The following is a 24,515-nucleotide window of genomic DNA, read 5'->3' as shown; positions in this document are numbered from 1 at the left end:
GACAATTGCTCATTAACTGGAAACATGGACTTCCACTCAAAACGTGGTCTTCAGCGACCGGACTCTGTGACTGATGGTCGCGAAGCAATTCTTAATCGACATGTATTCTACATTAACAATCACATTCACAACATGTATTCTACATTATTATGAAGATATTACACTTGGCACAAGTACAATTTACGCGTCAAGATCTTTCGTGCGTCGAATACTGCCCCCAGTACGCGCCAATAACGCGGAACAAATAGGATATCTACCTCGAGCCTCATATTTTTATAAAGGCACCTATGGACTCTTAAGTTCTTTTTTTAAATAAATTAGTATAAAAATGTAATAAAATAAAAATTCCAGAATACTGTGTATAAAAATCAGTCGTGCACCGGACAGAAGGTATAAAATGTACGTATAACTTCAACGACAGTAATATTTTTTCCACAAACGAAATTAAAAATTCCAATTTATCCATATTTTTTCTTTGGACTCACAGTTTATGTATGTGAAATTTGATCAAAATGGTACAACGTTTTATTCAAAAAATTGGCAAAATAATGTTAATTTTTAACATATTTTTTAAACAAATAAATTTTTCAAAAATCCACTTACGCTATATTATTGGCCTTCTAAAACAGAAAAATTTGCACGTTGAATTTTTTGTCTAGACCTAATAGTTCCTCAGGTATTCGAGAAAATATGTTTTGCAACCCCAACTTTGAAGGATATTTTCACCCCTTCCGCATGGACGATGGCCGATAAAAAAAAAATACGTGTCAAATATTTTTTTGCGCTTTATATCATACTCAAAGCGCATAAAAATCGGCGTGTGTCGATTGGGTAACATCCCTTGTAAGTCGAAGATTGTTCTACCGCTGTAGTGTCTGCTGTGTCTGCCTATTTTTATACTTCGGCGAGACCAGATTTTCCCGCCAAATGCGTATGCCTAGGCGTGTAAAAAATTATTATAACTTCAAATTTTTTTATTTAATCAGGAAAATGCATGGAAATGATAGTTAAAAATATTTATTAATTTATGATAAATTAATATTCAATAGCTTTAATAGTTAAATGTCAATTTATAATAATTTAATCGGGAGTAGATCAGAAATCGCAGATTAAGCATTGGCGTGTAAACGCGATAATTTTGCATATAATTTTAAATTCCTTAATAAGATATTAATGAACAAATAGAATACATTAAATAGTAATTTAATAATTTTATTTTTCGTGAATTAGATTTACCGTCCTCGTTTAACCGAAGTGCGTGTCATCGATCGACGATTTAATCGTGAGTTAAAAATCAGCTGAGTACGTATGATGATTGAAGCTCCAAATTATTGTTTATTGTACCGTCGGTAATTTTATAATTGGTAATTAAAAGAAAAAGGTATGGAAAATTCTTATGCGATATTACACAAAGATATTATAATTTCAAACTTTACAAAGATATTATAATTTCCATTTTTACAAAAATTTTATAATTTATATTCCCGATAAATATGTGTCTATACAAACAATATTATGTTATAGTGCAAGAGAATGTAAATAAATACGTAATTTAGTCAGCCTTTGATGTAAAGATTATTAAGGAGAAGGTGCAATGAAAACTTTAACATTTTCTTTCCTTTCAGTACTGTATTTACTTGTTTCGTTATAAAAATATATATTTCGTTGTTCAAATATCTTTACTTTTTAATACAGTCTGCATGTATGTGTTGAATCCGAACTTCTTAAAAAATAATATGATTTCCATTGCATTGTTTCCACATTCATCTTAAATTATGCCGTGTCTTCTTTAACTTTAACTGGTTCTGCTGTGCTGGTTGAGGGTTCGTTTACCTTGTTATCTGTACTTTCTTTCAAAATCTCTTGAATTTTTATGAAAGGTTTTTGCGACGTTTCTGGCATAATGATAGTTGTAGCAATTGCGACTATAAGTTCGAGTACACCAAAAACAAAGAATACTATGTAATAACCATACGCATCGACTACGAATGGATAACATATAGTGACTACCAAAGCTACTAGAAATGAAAAGATATTTGCGACCATGACTGCCAAACTTTTCACTTTCATTGGAAAGATTTCCGAGGACACGATTGTCGGGATAGAACCTAAACCAAAGGAATAGACAAAGCAATGAACTCCAATTATAACTAATGGTAACCAAGGCAAGTTATCGAGTTTCGTCACATTTGTACGAACAAAAGAGTATGCCCCTGCAGCAAGAAGAGTTAGTGCAACGGTGTATGCGGACAATAGAAGTATAGGTTTTCTACCAAATCTGTCCGCAACAAATACAGTTACTGCACTTCCCACTAAGATTATTGTGGCTATAATAATGAGGGTAGCCTCAATATCCACTTCTCTACTTATCTGTGGTAATAAAAATCTAGTGAAAGACTGAATAGCCATCAGTCCAGATATCTGTTGACCCGCAAATAGCAGCATCAACGTCACGAGTGCTTTTCTGTGCGTTGGTACGGTGAACACTTTTTTAATGCTACCTTTCTCTTCGCTTTCTATAAAAGCTTTTATCTCATCTATTTCTTGTTCATTGTTAATTTGACTCCTTAACCATGTCAAAGATACTTCTGCAGCTCTTTGTCTTTGCTTTTTCAAATAATAGTAAGGTGACTCGGGCATCCATACAAACGTTAATCCAAATATCATCACTGGTATCAAATTAATCACTGCCAGATCCTGAAACAATTAAAAAATATTTAATTTAGAGAAAATAATAATAATGAAATAAAAGTCTAGTGTTAGACTAACGGCTTTTATTATATTTATGCATTTTTCGGTACGTTTATACTTTTCGATTTTGCCTCGTTAATTTCAATCATTACATTTTCACTTAAGACTTAAACTGAGGATTTTCCATCCATAAAACGCGGAATAAGAACACGGAAGCCATTTTTCACATGGTGCAAAATTATCTATTAGTCTGAGTTAAAAGAAGTAATTAACTTAAAGTAAAAGAAGTAGTTAACTTGAGTATTAAAAGTACTCAACATCCGTAGTATCAATAGAAAACTGCAAAATCCCATTCTAAGAGCGTACATTTGAAAAGCTGGAGGTGGACATATTTTTCCCAATAAAATACTAAATACTAATTTTAATATGAAATTTGTTTCAAAATTAAATGCATATTCAGAATTGCATCTTGGGAATGCAGTCGTAACTAATAGGAATGGAATTATACATTGAAAGCTAGTGAAGTCATATGACACACGTATCTAATCTAAAGTTCTTCGAATATAGGCGTATTCGATATCATTATCATTGAAAAAAAGCAGTTGTTAAAAGCGAAAGAGAAATTCATGAAGTGAACAATGTAAAAGTTTTACTTTTTTCATTTCGTTGACTCATCGATATCGGAGATATCGCCAATTAGAAGTTAAAGATAACATGAACGTTAGCTGTGTAAAAGTAGTTTCAGGAATGTTGAGAATTCTGCGAATAATAACTGTTGTAAAAATGCGAATAAGCAGGGATTATATCGGCTTTTTCTGATTATTCATTAATTAGTAAATAATTAGTCAGAATATCGAGAAGTTCATACATCGAATATATTCGATTATATACAAAAGTAGCAACTGATAACCTGTATATCAACTTTCTCATCCACATGACTGTCCACTATTGATTGCGGTAAATATTGACAAGAGGAATCAGTTTCAATGACCTTGTTCTTGACATGTGCTTTCAAGAACACTGTCCTAAGTTATTTCTGGAAGGTTCTAGTTGTTGCTCGTTATTGATTAAAAACTTTTTAACAAACAAGAATTAGTCAAAATTGATGATGATTAGGAAGATATTTTAATAATTAATCATAATTATGTGATAAATCTAAAAATTCGTACAAATGTATTTTTTTATACATCTACTCAGGAAACTATTAGACAGAAAAGTAAGAATTTTACACTTTGAAAAATTAAATATGGTCGTGTGATTATAACGTTATACAGGGTGAATCACAAATTGTGATCAGGTGAAATTACTCTGTTAATAACACTTCGATCAAAAATATTTTTAAAGGCTTTTGTATGATTTCAAGAGAATTTTAACGCGACTATGAAGAATTATTTCTCAGCTCCTTTTTTATATCTTTTCAAGGTCACCGTGAATTTTTTGCAAATAAACATATCATTTTTTACTTCTATCTATTAGAGGATTTCAAGACGAATCTAATGGATATCGGGAAATAATTTTTTTTTCGTCTGGGTGGAGAAAAAATGGAAAAACTTGATATTACAAGAAGTATTATATGTTACTCGAAATTTGTTCTGATCTCTTGCCTACTGTTTGTAGACATACATGTACACTACCGTCCATACGTATCTGGACACTTGGTTTCGTTACATAAAACATAATTGAACTTTGTACGAAAGGTATTTAGGGTTATCATATCATTTGTAATAATTATTGTTATCTTTCTTGAGGTGTCATAACGTAATAGAATTAATTTTTAAGTACACATTATACAATGAAAGTGTGAAAGTAAAATTCCGCTTTCGATTCTAAAAAAAATTTCAATTTCTACTGTGATTCATTTTTATGATGCAGAATGTATTCAGAGGGTTCTTCGATATGTTTCAAGTGTTTGTAAACTGTTGGTAGATGTTTAGGTTCCCTCAATGGAGATAAGAATGGAGGTAACGCTACGGCATACGATGATGATGATGATGATGATTAATGTTATGGGCATCGACTGCCATGGTCATTAGCCCAACGGCATACGACAGTTTTGGCTTAGTTCGTCTGTAGCTTCTTTTCCATCGAGCTATGAGTTCCAAACGAGAATTATCAATCGAAAAACATTCCAGTATTCTGACCTTCGCAGAAAAAAAAATCGATTTTAGTTACTGTTGCAGATATTTGAACAACTTTCATGCAACGCGAATGCATATTTCGCTTGTGTCCGGATACTTATGGATGGTAGTGTACATTGTAACATATCTAATGATATCTGAATAAGTATGTTGTTAGTCGACTTTATCGTATAGGTTATAATCTTGAGTTATAGTATTGATAGAAAGTTGGTGATTATGATCTATGGGGAGTGCGGACGTAATGCAATGTTCACTCGGCAGATATACGCTGAATGATTTCCCGATAAACGTCAACCTTCGCGACGCATTTATGGGTAGACACGGAAAACACTTCAGAATACTGGTCGTTTACTTCCTTGAAAGAAAAATTATCTAAAATCTAAGACGAACAATGCAAATGAACTTATTGTTTCAGCTGCAGTAGCAAATAATCCGCAGATTAGTTCCTTCGTCAAAAACTGATAAAAATATTTTCCATCGGACTGTTAATAACAGAGTAATTTCTACTGGCCACTGTTCGTGATTCACCCTGTAGTACATTATAATGACACGATCATATTTAATTTTTCAAAGTATAAGATTCTTACTTTTCTGTCTAATAGTATCCTTTAAGATACTAATAGAATCCTATCACGATTTACCCTGTATGTCCTATGTAACAGGCTCCCAAACATTTGAAAATAAAATAAAATGTTATGCTTAAAAGTTAAACTGTATCAGACAATGCATATTATGCAACCAATTTTGTGCATTGATGCACAAGAAATATGCAACTGTACTGTTTTTTTAATTGGAAATGTATATTTTTGACTGCACCAATCGACGCAGTTTCTTGTTCTCTACATAAAAATACTAACATACTTATGCCCTAAACTTATTCATTAGGAAGCTGTTTTGTTTGAATTATTTCGGTCTCTTGGCAAATGTACTTGGCAACTCTCTTGGAGTACCTACATTTTGCTACAATGTTTGTGAACATGAAACAGTTGCTAATACTAGTCACTGTACAATTAAGATTTACAGTTCCTGGCCGTCAAATTATGACCACTACAAATTTTCAGCATTTTTCACGTTCTTCGTGAAATTAACCAGTTAACTGTGGCGATCTTTTTGCAAAGCGCGCTCCAGTGTGTGTCGCGATAATCAAGCGATGACGAGTTAGCTCTCAAGAATTTATGAATCCATCTCAAATCATTTACACTTTTTATTTGTTTATTTCATTTCGTGTTGACCTCTAAACATTTTAAACATATTACAATTTACGAATATAATTTAGTTTTCATCAAAATTACAATTTAATTATGAAATTGTAACAAAATTTTACGCATGACGGATATAGTCGCCATGACACAAAATTCTGCCACGTCTCCATGATGGATATAGTCGTCAAATACACTTAACTGGTTAAAAGGCCTGTTCAAACTGTAATAATACTATTTATTAGCTGCTAACATGATACGTCATTATTGATAACATTATTAACGCATGTTAATATGTTGTATTTCTATCCTTTGATTTTATTCTTCGTTTTTATATCTTCATTATTGTCACATATATCTGTAATTCTTGTTTTGAATACAGATAATATAGTGATGGGGAGTTGTAAACTAATCTTTTGAATAGGCGGCACTCATCACATTTGACCTTGCGCTGTCGATTCTCGAGCCTAACGTAAATGCTCACACGGCCCTTAATCGCTCATCACCCACACAATTTGATTACTATCATGATAGTAACAAATCAGTTGCAGGGTATATGTATATCGTTATCATCGTATTTAGTAATAATTGGCACGATTAAAAGATAATTTTCCGTACATGACAATGTTATAATCATAAAAGTAAAATTTTCGTACGTGGTCTTAATATTAGAGGCTGTATAAATTTCGGGATTTAAACATTAAACGTGCCTACAAAATATTAAAAATATACGTCACATTCTTATAAAATAACTATATATATTTTGACATTCACAAGCTAATTCTTTTTTACGAAGAATATTGCGTTATGTTAGTGTGTGCTCAAGACAATCTACAGCGACCGGCATAATAAAGTGACCATCTTATATCCAATACAGAATATCTTAAAACTAATGTTTTTATTGAACAAGGATACTATTATCGAGCTTTTTTGAAAGGTTTACTGTCATACCAATAATTTGATACAAAAATTAAAAGAATATTTACAATAACAAGTACTTGCAACTTGATTTTAACAAAACAGACATTCTCATGTATGGCAAAAAAGTGACCGCCCTAGAATTTGTTGCGCATTTATTTAATTGTGACGTGTAAATGCGATGTACCGTGCATACTATGTACGCAGCACGTAGCTAACAGTTGCCTCAAACTAACAGTTCCTGGTTACATGTTAAAGAAAGCGTAACAGTGTATAGAAAGGTAGTGAATATGACGGGTCGACAAATTTCCTATCAGGTTCGAAATCTGATTATCAAAGACTGTAAGTGTGGTGTTTCACAACGGAAAATCGCTGAGAAATGCGATGTCAGCAAGAGTACTGTCCAGAAACTTTATAAGAAATTTTTGAACACCGGAACAGTGGCTGATCGGTCTGGGAGGGGTAGAACGCGAAGCACAAATTGGAGGATAACTATCAGGAATCTTCGTGAATCACTCAATCTGTCCGTTTCTGATCGGAGAGTGCGCAGGAGACTGCACGAAGTAGATTTGCAGAGTCGTTTCGCATGTAAGCACCCGTTAATTAATAATAGAAATAAGAAAAAGCGATTCGAATTTGCAAGAAAGTACGTAAATCAACCCGTGGAGTTCTGGAAACGAGTTCTGTGGACGGACAAGAGTAAATTCGAGCTTTTTGGACTTAAACAGCGACTTCGTGTGTGGCGGAAAGCTGGCGAAGAGCTTGAAGATCGTCATCTTCAAAATACGATAAAACACGGCGGAGTAATATCATGGTCTGGGGCTGTTTTTCTTGGGGTAGCATGGGTCAATTGATAAAAATTGATGGAATCATGACTGCTGATACTTATATCGATATTTTACGTGAGAATTTGGAAATTTCGTTACTACAATTAGGCTTGGAGAATAACTTTATCTTATAACAAGATAACGACCCGAAGCATTCCGCCAAAAAAACAAAGAAGTTTTTTACTTCCCACCACATAAAACTGCTTGATTAGCTTCCACAGTCCCCAGACTTAAATGCAATCGAAAATTTATGGTCGATTTTGGACAGAAATGTGAACAAAACTGGAGTCACAAACAAAAATAATTACTTCCATACGCTGCTGCAAGCTTGGGGAAATCTCGATCTTAATCATCTACAGAATCTGGTGGAAAGCATGCCCAGATCATTGGCGGCAGTCATTAAGGCCAAAGGAGGTCATACCAAATATTAAATTTAATTTTCTTTTATGTATAAATTAAGGTTTACAATGTGGTCACTTTTTTGTCATATATGAAAATGTTTCTTTCGCTAAAATAAAGTTATAAGTTCTTGTTATTGCAAACAGTCTCTAAATTTTTGTAATAAACTTATGGTATGACAGTAATCCTTTCAAAAAACCCAAATGTTAGGATTCATTTTCATTAAAAACACTAGTTTTGAGCTATTCTATATACGATATAGAATGGTCACTTTATTATGCCAGTCACTGTATAATTTCATTTAACAAATGAAGGTATTATCAAAGTTTCGGAAACTATTCCACCTGCAAGCAGATTTTTACCGTTATATCAATGTTTTCATTTAATGCAAAAATTGTTGCTAATGGAGCTTTTTCATGCGTTTAAAAACCGCAGAGATGCCGTTAAAAATGAGAAACACGAGGGGGTACTCAAAAGAAACCGAACTTATTTTTCTTTATCTTATCCAAATTTTATATGCAAACCTTCAATCCCCTTTAAAATATTCCTCACTTGCATTAATACACTTCTCTAATCTTTTATTTCACTTTTCAACACATTGTTTAAATTCATCTTTTTTGATGCTTGAGAGCGTCTCCTCGCTCTTCAAAGCCCTGCGAAACAAAATAAGAGATCCTAGTTGCGATTTATTCACTCTTGGAAATATTGGCAATAAAACGCGTTATTTTTTCAAATATTTCGAGGACTAACAGAGTCCGATCAATCATACAGGGTGCCCCAGTTTTTTTCCGGCCAAACTTTGCCAACGTGTATACATATATATATTTTTATATATATATATACAAATACCTATATATATATATTTTTTTAAGGTTGCTAATTTTGAAATTAGGAGTTTTAAAATCCAAAATCGGAATCTAATAAAACAGAGCTTAATGTATACAATTAGTTGTATTTTTGCAAATTTTTGTTCTGAAAGTTTCTCAGTAAAGTGATTTTAAATCTAATGTCTAAAATTAGAACTAGAAAATGGTGGTTCCAATGTGGAAGCCAAGAGTGTAAATACAACCAGCCCTCTATAACACTTTGTTTCCATAGTATATCAACGACATTTTATACCACAAAAATTAAATATTTGATTAATTTATAAAATAATAAGGAAGTAAATATGTACCTTGAGATATATTAGATAGATACATATTTTAGATACATATTTGAAATAATTTTCTGCACGTTGTATAGTACTAATTTTTATCTTTAATCATCACAAATATTTTAAGGGGGGAGGCCAGTATGACGCAACCTAAAACGGGCCTATCTTTAAAAGATCGTCAGAGTTTTGTCGCTTAAGAAAAATCAAATCTTTTGATGAATTTAGTTAAAATGGACCTTTATTTAAATATTTAAAAAAAAATCAGTACAAATAAGGGCGGTATAGTTAAAAACAAAAAAAGATAGATGGTCTACACTTCGGTGCACTTCCTCACTGTAACCAGGGTACAGATCAAACGAGTCGTCAGAAATGCATAAAATAAAATTATAAGTAAAGGAAATCGATGCTGTTTTCGGCCTAACCTCCGACCTGATTTGATTATTCAACCCAATAGCATATAAAAATTATCAAAGTGGCAAAACACGTAATTACGCAAATTTTTCCAACATTTTATTTTTTTTCTCCAAAATTAGATTTCTTTTCTGGGATGTTTTAGGTTAGGCCGATAGCCATTGATTTGAAATACTACCACAAAAAATTTCAAGGTGATCTGAACCTCCGTTTAGGCTGTAGGCTGGTTGCAAGGTCCAAAAATGGTGTTCCGAGAAAAACGAGGTTAAAGTTATATGTATGTGCATACGCGGGATAGTGCTATGTGCGATACGGAAACAGGTCTAGCTACGAGAGTTTTTCGAATTTTTAAACCCGGTTTTCGGCATTATACGTAGGAAAGAAGGGAGAATTTTTTAAGATGATAAAAAAAAAAATCGATTTTTTTAAGGTGTCATACTGGTCTCCCCCCTTAAACGCGACGTTAAACACTTATGAAGAAGAAGAAGAAGAATTGTTTCGGTAGAAAATATGAGTGTAAAGACGTTCTACACAAACGAGACATTTAAGAAAATATTAATACTATTTTTTCCGGTCAACTTGCGTTAACATTCTCGGTACATTTTCGATTATTAGTAACTGTAAGAATACTTATGCTTGTATAAAATAAAGAATATCACAATACTTTAAATACAGAAAGAAGATATTAATTTTGTATGCATTTTTGCAATATAACAAGTAAAATAATAAAAATATAATTTAAGAAACATGTTAAAAATTATCAAGTGCTTTAGCTAATATACAGGGTGTGTCAGTTTTTTCCGGCCAAACTTTGCCAGGGTATTCTATACGCAAAAGTAAGAAAAAATGTTATATGAACATATGCTTTTCAATGTTTTATTAAGAAATTATAATTAATAATACAAAATTATAATGAACTAACATTTCGTCGACACAGCGTACGTGTTCGTAATAACGTACGCCATTTTGAAATCTTAATTCATCAATAAAACGTTAATAAAAAATGTGGATATCACTACCAGAATAAATAGGCAAGAGTTTATGTAAACAGAAATAGAGATATTCATAATGCATTTGTACACTGTGTGGACGAAATGCCAGTTCATTATTATTTTGTATTATTAGTTATAACTCCTTAATAGAACATTTGAGAGCAAATGTTAGAAAATGTTAGAAAAAAGTTGTTCAGTATGATAACCTTGGCAACATATTTCAAGGTGATCGTAATCAGATGTGGCTCCTTTATTCTAAATATTTACCCTTGTTAATATTTTACAGTCACATGATTCCGACTTATGTAAGGAAAATATCTAGTGGTATCATATTTCTAAGAGAAGTTGGAACAGTAACTAGAAACGTTATTGATAACATTATGGCCATAATGTAATTAGTCCAAATTACAGTAGGAATTTTATATTTTTATATAGATTTATTAAGAAATATATGCGAACCGATGGTTGTCAGTCAGTTATTGGCTGTTTAACGTTAAGATAGTTTTAACACTTTAATTATTAACCACGTATGTGCGTCACTTAAATTTCTGTATAGATCTAACATCTATATTATTAAAAATTTCTTTGTTAATCTAATTGAAAATACACCTTTTAACTGTTTGAGATTATGCGAAATAAATATAATAAGATATTTTGCAAATATTTGGAACGATTTGTTAAAAATGAAAATTCTACCTATAATATAATTTTCAACTGCTTCAGTGTGGAAATCAGTGTGTTAAAGGTTTCCAACTGTACGAGAAAAGAAAATGAATTTAGATATGCTAACAACTATATTCGTAAAAGAAATTACATAAGCCGAAAAAATGTCGAAGGGAATCAAGAAACCAAAATCGAAAAAAATGTTAATGAAATCATTTAAAAATGTAAATAAAAATGAACATAATAAAAAATTTTACAAACATTTAGCACCGCAACTTGTTTCTTACAGAATATCAATTTGCTCCGTATCTCGTGAGTGTTATTTTATTACCTGTAAGAACAGCAATCACTACAGAAAGAATGATACTTTAAATGAAAATTATTCATCGTGATGAAATGAGGAAAAAAATAAAAAATTGCAACAATGTAAATGCTCGCTAAATTCCCTTCCATAACAGTGATATTTGAAATATATAGAAAATATAACACTATGTAACATCACTGGATATATAATAGTACATTTTGATGCAAATTAGTAATATAAAAATCGATTATCTATTTTGAAACGTAACTGCATATTTCGCTATTTCGTTAATCTGAATGAGTACATAATATAAATTGGCAATTATTTGTTTCAATTACTAAAGTAATTTAGTTAATTATTTATTTAACCAGTTCATTGTGTTTGACGACTATATCCGTCATGCGTAAAATTTTGTTACAATTTGATATTTAAATTGTAATTTTGGCGAAAACTAAATTATATTCGTAAATTGTAATATATTTAAAATGTTTAGAGGTCAACACGAAATGAAAATAAACAAATAAAAAGTGTAAATGGTTTGAGACGGATTCATAAATTCTTGAGAACTAACTCGTCATCGCTTGATTATATCGACACCCACTTGTGCGCGCTTCGCAAAAAGGTCGCCACAGTTAACTGGTTAAATTATTTCTGCACTGCATACATATAAACACTAAATATTTAATACTCCACTTTCATTATGAAATACATTATTGTACTTAAAAATCTGTAAAAGTTACCTTTCTGTCCAAAAGCGGACCTACGCCATAGGTAAATATGTATCCCAAATTAAGCGCCACTGCTGCAATCGCGTTGACAGTTCCTCTGACTCCTGTTTCAGCAATTTCTCCATTATATATAGGAACTACAGTGTATATAGCTCCAACTGACAATCCTCCGACAAGTCTTGCCACGAAAAATAGCGTAAAATTTTTGGCGAAAAAGATGAGTATCCAAGAGGCAAGAAATGGCGTTACTATCAGGTACAGGAACCATTTTCTACCAATACGGTCAATTAGTAAACCAGAAAGGATTGGTCCAAGACTAGCACCTACTAGTAATGCAGAGTCTACCCATTTCCTCATGTCAGGAGGTACGGGTACTGCACGTTTCCCATTTTGTAGATAGACCGTTGGCCAGGCGAAACATAATCCACACGATATTAGTGTTAAGGATGCTTGAAAAGAAAAAAGAGAAATATAATTTAACAGAGTATCGGATACGAAATATCATAGGATTACAAATATGATACGATTTTATTTTGGTCTAGCAATATCAGAGTAGTCATAAACAGAAAAACCAAGCGTAGACGTACGGGGAGTTTGAAATAGCGAATTTCATACATAGTTCGAAATTGTGAATTTCAACATGAAATTGTAAATTGTATAATTATAAATATTTATTATTTTTCGGAATTTAAGACCTTCTTATTTTTTCTAAATAATTGGGCAAATGGAAAACCGGATGATAATGTAAAATGATGTTATTTTAAAGAAAAATAAATTATGAAATTTAAAATATGAACAACAAATGTTTGTATAAAATACAGCTGCTATTAATTAAAACCATACCTCAGATTTATGTCTTTAATTTTAGTCTAACTTGAATTAAACTGACAATTCTGTAACAAATATTATAATATCCCGTTTGTGTTATTGATTGTTTTTATGTACAAAATAAATTAGTACGCGACAGGACAATAGTTCCTGTGGCTTTAGACGAAAGAAAATGCTTCCAGTTTATGAAAAATATAACTGAAGTTATTATCGAAACTTATGTCATTAACGTGTTTTGTAATTATAACTATTGCGCATATGTACAGTGTGTACGCTTCTGGTAATTTTCCTGTTTATTTTAGACATTTTTGTCGCGTTGCCAATTTCGCGGATCTTACATCATTACATTCTCAATGTGAATGATCGTTTTGTCTATATAATATACAGGGCGTCCCAGTTTTTTTCCGGCCAAACTGCCAGCGTGTTCTATACGCAAAAGTAAGAAAAAAGTGTTATATGAACATATGCTCTTCAATGTTTTAATAAGAAGTTATAATTAATAATACAAAATTATAATGAGCTTGCATTTTGTCGACACACGTAGTATGAATATCTCTATTTCTGTTTACGTAAACGCTTATGTCTACTTGCTCTGGTAGTTGATATCTACATTTTTTATTAACGAGTTCACGTTTGAAAATCACGTCCGTTATTACGAAAATGTACGCTGTGTCGACAAAATGCAAGTTCATTATAATTTAGTATTATTAATTATAACTCCTTAATAAAACATTGAAGAGCATATGTTCATATAACATTTTTTTCTTACTTTTGCATGCAGAACACGCTGGCAAAGTTTGCCGGAAAAAACTGGGACACCCTATCATATTTGTACAAGTACAGTTTTGAGCCAAAATTTTGGTCATAAATCTGGAGAATGATAATGACTGTGTATGTAAGTTCCAAAGGCAGAATATTTTTGAAACGAATTTAGCTTTGCAATAATTATATATCAACATTTCGCTCTCCGATTCTGCATAATTATAATGGATCCATAGTTGACATAGCAGAGGATCCACGGCTCAGCTTTAAAGCTTTCGAAATATTTTGAATTGCAAATTCTAATTATTGAATCGTTTGATTCTAGTCGATGTTAAATAATTCGTAATAAATCAGGTGTCTTATATTACTGCCAGTATGCTATTCAATTTTCTGTCGATATATCACAATTAAAAGCATAATGTACTTGAAATCTTTGTGAATATTCTCAAACTATAATTTATTTCCGTCGCTTTTTTAAAAATTACAATGTGCGCACTCGTTACGATAAAACTGAGAAGCGAAAAGATAGAATAAATTTATAATATCTCATTTCTATTTACTGTCAAAAATGTAAACATAGTATACAAATTAAAATCTTGGTATTATTTGCACCTTTTTCTGTAAGAATATTTAAAGTAATGGAAAACAAAATCAATAAGATTGATTAAAAAAATTAAATAGATTTATTTTAAGGTGTTACCCATTCGGTATGAAATTTGTATTTTGCAGGAAACAATTGTTAAATATTGTACATCTATGTAATAATGTATTCTATACCTGCTCTTTTCATTGAAATTTTATGACTTCGTCATTACGGTTTTATTAGAAAATCACGTGTCATTACGGTTTTAAATGTGTCTAGAAACAAAAAATAATCACTTTAAATGAAAAACAGATTTGAATTACGGTAACACATTTAAGAAATTAAGAGTATAATATCACCTTTTAAAACAATAACCTTTTTTAAATTGGGCTATATTGCAGTTGTTTAAAGAAGTTAAATGGATTAGTTAGTAATAGAAATGTCATGTTTTATTCATTTTCGAAAAATTGTAATTGATTGAAAGAATGAAGTTACTTCTTACATCTGTTTCATCTGATTCTGCAGTGAAAATTACGAAAGTATTCTTCGTACATTTAAATAAGTTATATGTTGAAAATTTTTATTGAAATCTGTTAATGTACATATAAACAAACGAAGAACATGGAAAAATATAAGAATCGTTTGGTTCATTATAGTTAATTAAAAAAGTGTAAAAATATGATATATATTCTTACTATTTTTAACTGCGGCTCATAGTTTGATAGTTTCCAACATCTACAGTGCCTTCTGTTCATAAATATATTTTTATTATAAATATTTAACTAGTAAAATAGTGGTGCAAGAAGTGATTTTGGATTATTTAAATAATTCTGTAAGAATTACACCAATCCATTATTTTTCAGATGACAGTCCTTATTTAAAAGTGAATTGAGTACTCAAGGTACTCTGTTTTAAGTCGTAGATGAACTATTATTATCTAACTTTAACAGGGATAACCGTAATTTTATGTTTTTACTAATTCGAATTATTATTCTTTTGAACAAAGATTAGTTATTTTGACAGCAAAAAAGATTTACAGTGATGTAATTGTACATGTTCTACGATATGTGATACTTTTCTACAGAAAATAGATAAGGAGTAATCCCAATTTCTAATCATTTTTAAATATTAATTATAAATATATAAATATAAATAACTTTAAATATATAAATATATTTTACGTTAATAGTTGAGAGCGCTTTATCATGTAATTTATCAGGATACTGTAATTTGAAAGTAACGCATTTTTCATTTTTATGTCGCAAATTACCATGAGGGAAAGAAAGGAAAATAATTCCGAAGAATTAAGTAAACAATTTGGAAGGTATTTGCGATTGTACTTTCCTCATCGATTTTAATGACTTTGAAATATGCCATCAAGCGCATTTGAACAACTTTCCTGTTTCCATGGCATATATTAAAATATGCTGTATGCAGTATTTCATAACGTAGTAGTGTTTTATAAAACAAAACACATTTAACACTATTTCTACCAAGAGGTGTCTGTAAACGCTTGTGATTGAAATAAATTCGTTCGAGCCTTGTTGTATATTGCACGTGGTGTGCCGACTAAATTTGTTCTTATTATAAAATTTATAATTATTTCCTTACTCGAAGGACGACTCCAAACTTGGAGACTATACAAAACTAATACGAGTTGTTGCTGTTGCGAATGTTAAGAGATGAATGTATATTTCTTATGCACATGAAAACGCGGTACACGCGTATAGTTTTTACAGAGTAAGGGTGAGGGAAACAATTCTTAATTTCTATTGGCTATACAAAATGGAATGGAAATAGAAGCTTGAGTGACGTATAATGAGTCTCGTTTTTTCCCAAAAAATGACCATAGCAAGTAATAAAACCAAGCAGTACCTCGACATGAATAGAAACTGGAAACAACGGACTCTACTGCTAAACTTAAAGCTTCTGGCAATCAGATGTAAAAGCAATAAACTAAAATATTCGACGAAGAATGTAACGACTCCTTGGGTATTATTGCTGCTACAGGTAAAGAAATTAGCCGAAGGTCTGACTCTTCGCTATGGGACTATACTCTAAAATTTAAAAGTGGGTCTATTAACATCTTTCAAATTTTAACTTAAAATAATTTTCTAAATTAAATCACTTCCATATAATTAATTTTTTGACTTTTCGTACAATAGTTGTTAAATTAATTCAGAGATAGCATTTTCTTTCAGCTCATCCTATATCTAAAAATGTGGATGTGGTATATTTATTTCTACCATGAGGTGTCTTTTGACATCTTAAGGATTTCATGACAGTGCCTAATTTTAAACTATTTTAAATATAAATATCAACACCATTTTGCAACATCATATCAATTATAATCAGATTAAAGAATCCCGATTTCAATTATAACGAAAAATGGAGGAGTTGCGGCATAACTTTGATATTTGCTTATTTTCCGACATATTGCATTTTAATGTACACAGTTATATTTATATTTTGTAAATTGATGAATTAAACTAGAATGTACCAATGTATCAACAAATACATTCCTCAAATTATCTACATTAAACTGATAATTTGAAATCCCGGTAGTTTTGGCAATATTTGCATTCAAACGAAAAGGTGTCAAAACGCATCTTTAAATAGATATACATAAAGTTGTGGCAGAAATAGTGTTAATATTTACTTTTATGCATCTATCATAAATTATGACCACATTTCAAGATATTCACGTAAATGCTCAACTCAGAATCTGCGGCACAAGGCGATCGCAAAAACTTAACCTAACCAATCGACCTTTCCAAGTATATCATCATCATATGTTTGTATATTCTATATTTGCTGCGTTTATTTATTCAATGTGTGTTTGCAATGATGGATGAGATTGCTAAAGAAAATCTTGCGGTCACCTTGCACCTAGGATTTTACGTCTCGCAAAGAATATTTTTTCGAATGTTTTTAAAACCAAGGTTTATATAACAGAGGTTAAATGAATGAACAAATTTGCTCAGGATATGGGTATTAACAGCATCCTTCGAGGTGGCTGAAATTGATGATGTCAATTAACCAGTTATAAGTGTGTTTGACGACTATATCCGTCATGAAGATGTGGCAGAATTTTGTGTCATGACGACTATATCCGTCATGCGTAAAATTTTTGTTACAATTTGATGTTTAAATTGTAATTTTGGCTAAAACTAAATTATATTCGTAAATTGTAATATGTTTAAAATGTTTAGAGGTCAACACGAAATGAAATAAACAAATAAAAAGTGTAAATGATTTGACATGGATTCATAAATTCTTAAGAGCTAACTCGCCGTCGCTTGATTATCGCGACACACACTGATGCGCGCTTTGCAAAAAGATCGCCACAGTTAACTGGTTAAATTGATGATTTTTATTAAAAACACAGTTTGCAATATTGAAAATGTTTTGCGAAAATTTCAGAAATTAAGGTAGGACGGCGTTAAAATATATAGTGAAGAGTTGTTCAGAATCAGGCTTTTCATAACACATTTAAATGTCACTACTGTGGGAATCGCATAAGGGTAAACACAATAATCAAGTCTATGTTGCGTTCCACACAAGTTTATTAAAATGCGTACGAGCAGTGAAAACGATGTAAGCTATAAGAATGACTCTGACAGACTGTCTCGTCGCTGGTTAAAACCTCTCCTCGAAAACTCATCAGTAAAAGAAGAAAGAAACAGTTTAGAAAGAGAGAAAATATAGAAAGTGGGAAAATCCAGAAAAACCGTTGAAAGTTCGGAAAAGGAGAGGTACAGCGGAAGAGAATCATAAAACAGAAAGTGAAGAGGTTCGCAAACCCCGGCGAGACCCTATAGAAAGTGAAAACAATTAGAGAACGTAAAGTTAAAGAAGATAGAAAACAGGAAACAGAATTTCAGAAAACTGAAAGAATATAGAAAACAGAAAAGGCAATGGCGTATGTGGTGCCAAGGGCGCCACACTACAATTAGTGACGAGGGTATGAGTCCGAATAATAAAATCTTTCATTACGTATTACAAGTACAATTTTGATTAATTTAGAATGTAATATACATTCGATGCTGTCTGTTTTTAGTAAAATGCACAAAAGTGAATAATTATTTGTTCTTTACGTGTTTATCTCCTAGTTCAATATTAAAATAAATAATTATGTATATGAAATTGCATTTTACGTAACATAAGCAGAAATCGGGGCATACTATAAACAGAAATGCGAACTTTCTACGTACCATGTTTAATTGACAATTATGAATTGGAAATGTTTCTAAACACCTCTTTTAGTATTATTTTACAAAACGATTCATAGATTAATAACTCATCACTTTTTTTTTATTTTTACACAAAAGCAGCAGTTTAAAACTCTTTTACCAATTCTAACTTTCTTATACATTTGGATGTAATTTGCTTTTCATATATGGAGACTAAGGAATAAATGTAAATTTATTTTTCAAATGTTTTTTTTTACTTAATTTTTAACAACGTATTTTAAGATGCGTTCAGCAATCTATAATTAAAGGATTTCAATGTCTATTACCTACACAAAAGTTTTTTCTTAGAAAGTTTTAATTACGCTACATTAGAAAACGTTAATTTTTAAATATTAGTAAGATTAGGAAAAAAAAAGATTCTACATTGTTACAAACATATTGTTTGTTGAATAATTAACCCATGAACATATTACGAATTTTTATATGATAAATGCTGCAAATTGCAACGTATACGAAATGTTGATCACAATAAAAAAAACTCAAAGAGTTATTACGAATAAAACATTTAAGAAAGTGTCAGAAAATATTTTTTATCGTACTAGAATTTTAACAACCTTGAACGACTCTATAAACTCTTGCATTTATATATTCATAAAAATATCCCATTACAAGATATTTTGTTTAAACAAACTGACTTTGAAGAACATACATCTTTGACATCCTGATCTACGTAAAAACTATCGCTTAAATTATGTCCAAATAATTTTGATTTGCAGTCAAGTAACAATTTAGCATTTTAGTAATCACTTGCTAATTTGCCGAATTGCTAATTTGCCGTTATTCATTTTTATTCCATTTGAATAATTTATTTTAGGATGTTGTTAAATCTTAATTTTTTATAACGTTTTTTTCAGGAAAGTTTATTTAACCAGTTAACTGTGGCGATCTTTTTGCAAAGCGCGCACCAGTGTGTGTCACGATAATCAAGCGATGACGAGTTAGCTCTCAAGAATTTATGAATCCATCTCAAATCATTTACACTTTTTAATTGTTTATTTCATTTCGTGTTGACCTCTAAACATTTTAAACATATTACAATTTACGAATATAATTTAGTTTTCGTCAAAATTACAATATAATATCAAATTTGTAACAAAATTTTACGCATGACGGATATAGTCGTCATGACACAAAATTCTGCCACATCTCCATGATGAACATAGTCGTCAAACACAATTAATTGGTTAATATATCGTTCGCAATACCCTGATATAAAAAGTGTAAAGTGGAATTGTTGCAAACAAACAGTCTTATAAGAGTACACACAGTTAAGTAAGAAACGTAAGAGTATATAATTTTTCTACTGTATAATATATACTAACGAGAATACTTTACCTACAGCACCGGCTATTATTTGATTCCGACGAATTTTTTTCGTTGCAGGCAATTTCTCTGCACAGATTTCCTCAGTCATTGTTGCGGTTTCCTAAAAAGAAGAATAATTTCCGTTATATTCTTAATTTTAAAATTAAATTAAATTTGTTTCGCATTTTTTATGAAACCTAGGTGCTTATAATGCAATATTTTCATACCAAAGCTTGTAGCATTGAACGCAAAAAAGATTGATATCTTTGTCCGACTGTCATTACGTGAATTTCATATAAAGTAGTGTCGCAAGTTTACCACCTGTCAGGTGTGCACAAAGCTGCATTTATTTCGAAAAGATCTTTGATAATCACCACACGTTTTATTTCAGTGGGACAAATAACGCGACTAATTGTAAAATTTATTGTGTCAACCGAAGATCTTATTTGAAAATAAATTATTTTGCAATTTATCCAAACTTTTATTAAATTTCTCCATCATTTCTTTTCGTAGTGTGTTTAGCCACAGACGAAAGAGGAATATTCGTTTTTCTGCGTGTATATTTGTTGAAATCTATAGCCTTTTATATCTCGCGTGTGTACTGGTCTCTTAGGAATTTTAGGCAGTGAAGATTGCGATTCATGAAATGACGTCAGCGTGTAAATTATGACGAGAATTATAAATACGCTTTGATCACGAATATCTTGAATTCTCCTTCTAATTTTACACGCTTTAATTAAAGTTGGTTATAACGTACATTAATCATACAAAGAATTTTACATAGTTCTTATACATTATATGTATTAAATATACAAAGTTATCGCTAATTTTCTTAAATGACTGTGACTTGCGATTATAATTGAAAAATGGCTTTCGATAAATTGATGTTTTGAATCTTTATACAAAGCAGCATTGAGAAATCCTTCAAATGTTTCTTATATTTTTAGAATGATTTTACATTTAATTAATAAAACTTTCTTTTTAATATTAGGTTATATGCAATTAAGTGTTGCGTGACTTATTCGTTATTTGAAGTATCGTTAATTTTTCTTTGCCCACTTTTTTATTAAATCAATACCATAATCAATACATTTTGAAAATCAACAATGAAATTTTGATATTTTCATTATATCGAGTTTACTCTATTATTAATTTTAATAACCTGAATTGTACTTTCGTTTTTCGTATTAAGAGTTTTAATAACTTGAGTTGTATTTTTGTTTTTTATATTTTCATACAGAGTACAATGTCATATATGCATCTTACTTATTTTCATATAATAATTTTGACAACATATTTTGTACACAATCTGAGTAATAATTCGATAATCACTGGAAAGGCTTATATTAACATAAAATGCATTATAATTAACAAATAAAATGTTTTATACCAAAATTTAGAAGGTACTAAGAATATTTTATTTCGTAATATTGTCTTTTAATACTTGTAAAATCTTACAAAGAATCGATCTTTGTGAAAAATGTAATTCATTAAAAAGACACAATACGAATTCACTCATTATATTTTTAAATAGAATCGTACACCTTTCCATCTATACCAATTTTTAAATAAAAAGGTATAAAAATCAACAAAATCTCTTTTAGCAGTTTTATAAATGATATTTTATGTTTTGGATTTAAAATATCTGAAATATTTATGTTATACCCTAATACATTTTCTGTAAAATATTTCAAAGAATTCGCTCAATACAAAGATATAACTTTATTTAAAAAATCTGACGTATTCTTGATTTCGATGTGAAAAGAAGTCATTTTCGAAACTTACCGGCTTCGTTTTTTAGAAAATTAAATTTGCAATTTTTACACGATAGTTATAAAAAAAATTTGTCCAGAGTAAGGAAGATAACTAATAATACACAATAATGGTCTTAATAATTACATTTATTAAGTGTTGAATTAATTAAAAAAAATTATTAAAATTATGATTTTCGTCGTGAAGTTTCTTATACAAATTTTACAGAATTTTCAAACTTAATTTCCTCGAGGAAAATATCGCAAAAAATCGTTTTTGTAAATTATTTTTTTCTCGTAACATCGTCTATGTCTGTCTGTTCTACGAGCCCCAAAATACACTGTATTTTAAACGAATCTGAGGATATTTATATTTAACATTAATTTTTCAAGTCTTTTATACTTTCAAACTCTCATAAAGGTGATTTGCGAACAATTTCTTATTTATCTGAATTTAGTAACTATAATGGTTAAAATTAAAATTATCTTGTCCCATCTATGCAATAAATATCTACGTTATCTTAATTGAATATTATACAAATTATTTACGCTTGGTCTGAACAACAATATTCTCATGATTCATTCAAAATTTTTTCTGTAACATTTTAAATAATTTTTTCTTATTTGATTTTTGTTATAGTAAATTCTATGAAATCAAGCTATTTACTATTTTACTGTTACGAACTAAATATTTTTAGAATATTTTTTTTATCCCTATATTAACTAATATAGACATCAATGACAATTTTGTTTCCATTACAGAAAAAATATCGCGAATGTTATTTCTTATCTTGCTGTTCTACTTTCGAGTAGCAAAATAAATATTCAAAAGTGCCTAATTTTTCTCATATAATTTCATACAACTAAAAAAACAATTAAAATATTTCTTTGACTTCGACAAAAATGCAGGTATCCATACGGAGAAACAAAATAAAAAAATTTATGAAATTAAAATCAAGAAATGAAAATGTAGAAAACTTATAAAATTAGAAATATTTAATTATTTACGATTTTAACGACTTTTGCGACGGATAAGTAGACGAATGGACGATGAACAGTATAAATACATGCTAATCTTCAAATAATATTGTATATTTATATTACTAAATGTTTCATCTATTTACTCTAAGCATTAACAATTTTTAAAGTAAAAGGTACATTTACATGCACAGTTTTTTATTATTTCATTATTATGTTCCCGTTCTTGACCTAGATATTGCCATGCCGTATTTACGCAATAAAGCCTCTATATTTGGCAATCACGTGACTATAGCAGTCGTTATCCCCACTTACCATGGAGTGGTATTATTCCATTATCATTCAGTCATGTTTTCTTTCCTTATCACTATCAAACCAACGATTTTGGCAAAATATTGAAATTATATATTCCACATATTTTATAGCTGGCACTCGAGAGTGTAGATACTGTTATGTATGCATGTCGAGTGATCACAACTTAGATCTTTTGTTGAGCAAGGAAAGTGAATCTACTTAAACACCATTGGTCAAGATATTGTACATGCAGTTCATATCTTAGAGAAAATACAAAACAATCAGCTTGTCGAGATTTTACAGATGATAGTCGATATCTCAAGAAGAAGACAAGAATTTGACAAGAGGTTACTCATTACTTATACATTTTCTTTCTTTGTAATGCTAAGTCAGTAATTTCAGCAAAATATTTGGAACTAATATTTAATTTGGAATTTTGAACAAAATATCACGTACATATTTTTAGTTGACACGATTATTTAAATTTTAAAATCATAAAATCTAAAAACGCTGAATGAGCGTTTAACTCGTAAGTCATAAATTCATTACAAACACTAAAGTCATTACAAACCGCAATAGTTTTTTTTTCTATTTTTATATCATTATATTATTGACTATCGTAATAAAAATGAACGTAAGTCGTAAGAATGGTTGAAGTTGAAATATTAAAATTTTCTGCATCTGCGAATGAAAAATTCAACAATCATTAGAATGCTGTATCTTCAAACATCAAACCTAATAGGATTTCACGTGTACTGCTATTAAATTTATAATAAACTGATGTTCAAGGTCGGATTCTTGTCTATAATTCATTTTATTACTGTCATAAAGTATAGCATAATTTATAATTATCTGAGATGAAAAGAGTTTAATTGTTATCGTAGAAGATCATTTTGGGACTCCGAATTTTGAAAAAGGTCAATAGAGCTGCTGAAGTTCAGATTTCCGAAAATATTTTCTACAATAAAAAGGAAACAACTTTTTTTAATTGTATATAATTACAGACAACGTTGTATAGTACGTCGTTCTGTTTTATATGTCCTTTTTATTTTTCAAAGTCCTCTTTTCCTGTTTTCTCTAATTTTGTTTTCAACCTTTTCTTACGTTTTCTGCAGAATGTCGTCGAGGCCTGGTTAGTGTCCGCTTTCAGACCCTTGCGAACCTCTTCACTTTCATTTTTATGACTTACTTCCGTTATTTGTCCCTTTTTGAATCTTTCAACGGTTTTCTGGGTTTCCCTACTTCCTTGATTTTCTGTCTTTATCTGTACTTCTTTTCTTTTCCTAATGAGTTTTCGAGGAGAAGGTTTGACCAGCGCTGGGACAGTCGGTTATAAGC

At 30.4% G+C, this 24,515-nt stretch overlaps 1 protein-coding gene across 3 annotated transcripts; it reads right to left on the bottom strand.

Moving 5' to 3' along the window:
• Positions 1-1,029: 1,029 nt before the first annotated feature.
• LOC100877930 (facilitated trehalose transporter Tret1) lies at positions 1,030-24,386 on the bottom strand. Of its 3 annotated transcripts, none has more exons than XM_076530010.1 (4): positions 24,282-24,386; positions 20,185-20,275; positions 12,436-12,872; positions 1,030-2,697 (listed from the first exon to the last, which is right to left on the bottom strand). In XM_076530010.1, exons 2-4 carry the CDS (start codon positions 20,261-20,263, stop codon positions 1,774-1,776), a joined length of 1,440 nt encoding a protein of 479 aa, XP_076386125.1. In that variant the 5' UTR covers positions 20,264-20,275; positions 24,282-24,386; the 3' UTR covers positions 1,030-1,773. The 3 variants fall into 3 exon arrangements, with proteins under 3 accessions (XP_076386125.1, XP_076386124.1, XP_003707180.1); XM_076530009.1 differs by lacking the exon at positions 24,282-24,386 and adding an exon at positions 23,199-23,362; XM_003707132.3 differs by lacking the exon at positions 24,282-24,386 and adding an exon at positions 20,382-20,721.
• Between the last annotated feature and the right edge of the window lie 129 nt (positions 24,387-24,515).

This window comes from Megachile rotundata, chromosome 3 (assembly GCF_050947335.1).
Source record: "Megachile rotundata isolate GNS110a chromosome 3, iyMegRotu1, whole genome shotgun sequence".
In the NCBI taxonomy this organism is placed as follows: Eukaryota; Metazoa; Arthropoda; class Insecta; order Hymenoptera; family Megachilidae; genus Megachile; species Megachile rotundata.
Note: the sequence above shows the minus strand (reverse complement) of the source record. Positions and strands in the feature narration are given on the sequence as shown.

Excerpts from the sequence above, each read along its gene's own strand:
- LOC100877930 (XM_003707132.3), bottom strand. The coding sequence starts at position 20,435 with ATGACAGTCGGACAAAGATATCAATCTTTTTTGCGTTCAATGCTACAA. Across the intron at positions 12,873-20,184 it reads AATAATAGCCGGTGCTGTAG|CATCCTTAACACTAATATCG; the intron begins GTAAAGTATTCT and ends TTTCTTTTCAAG. Across the intron at positions 2,698-12,435 it reads GTCCGCTTTTGGACAGAAAG|GATCTGGCAGTGATTAATTT; the intron begins GTAACTTTTACA and ends TAATTGTTTCAG.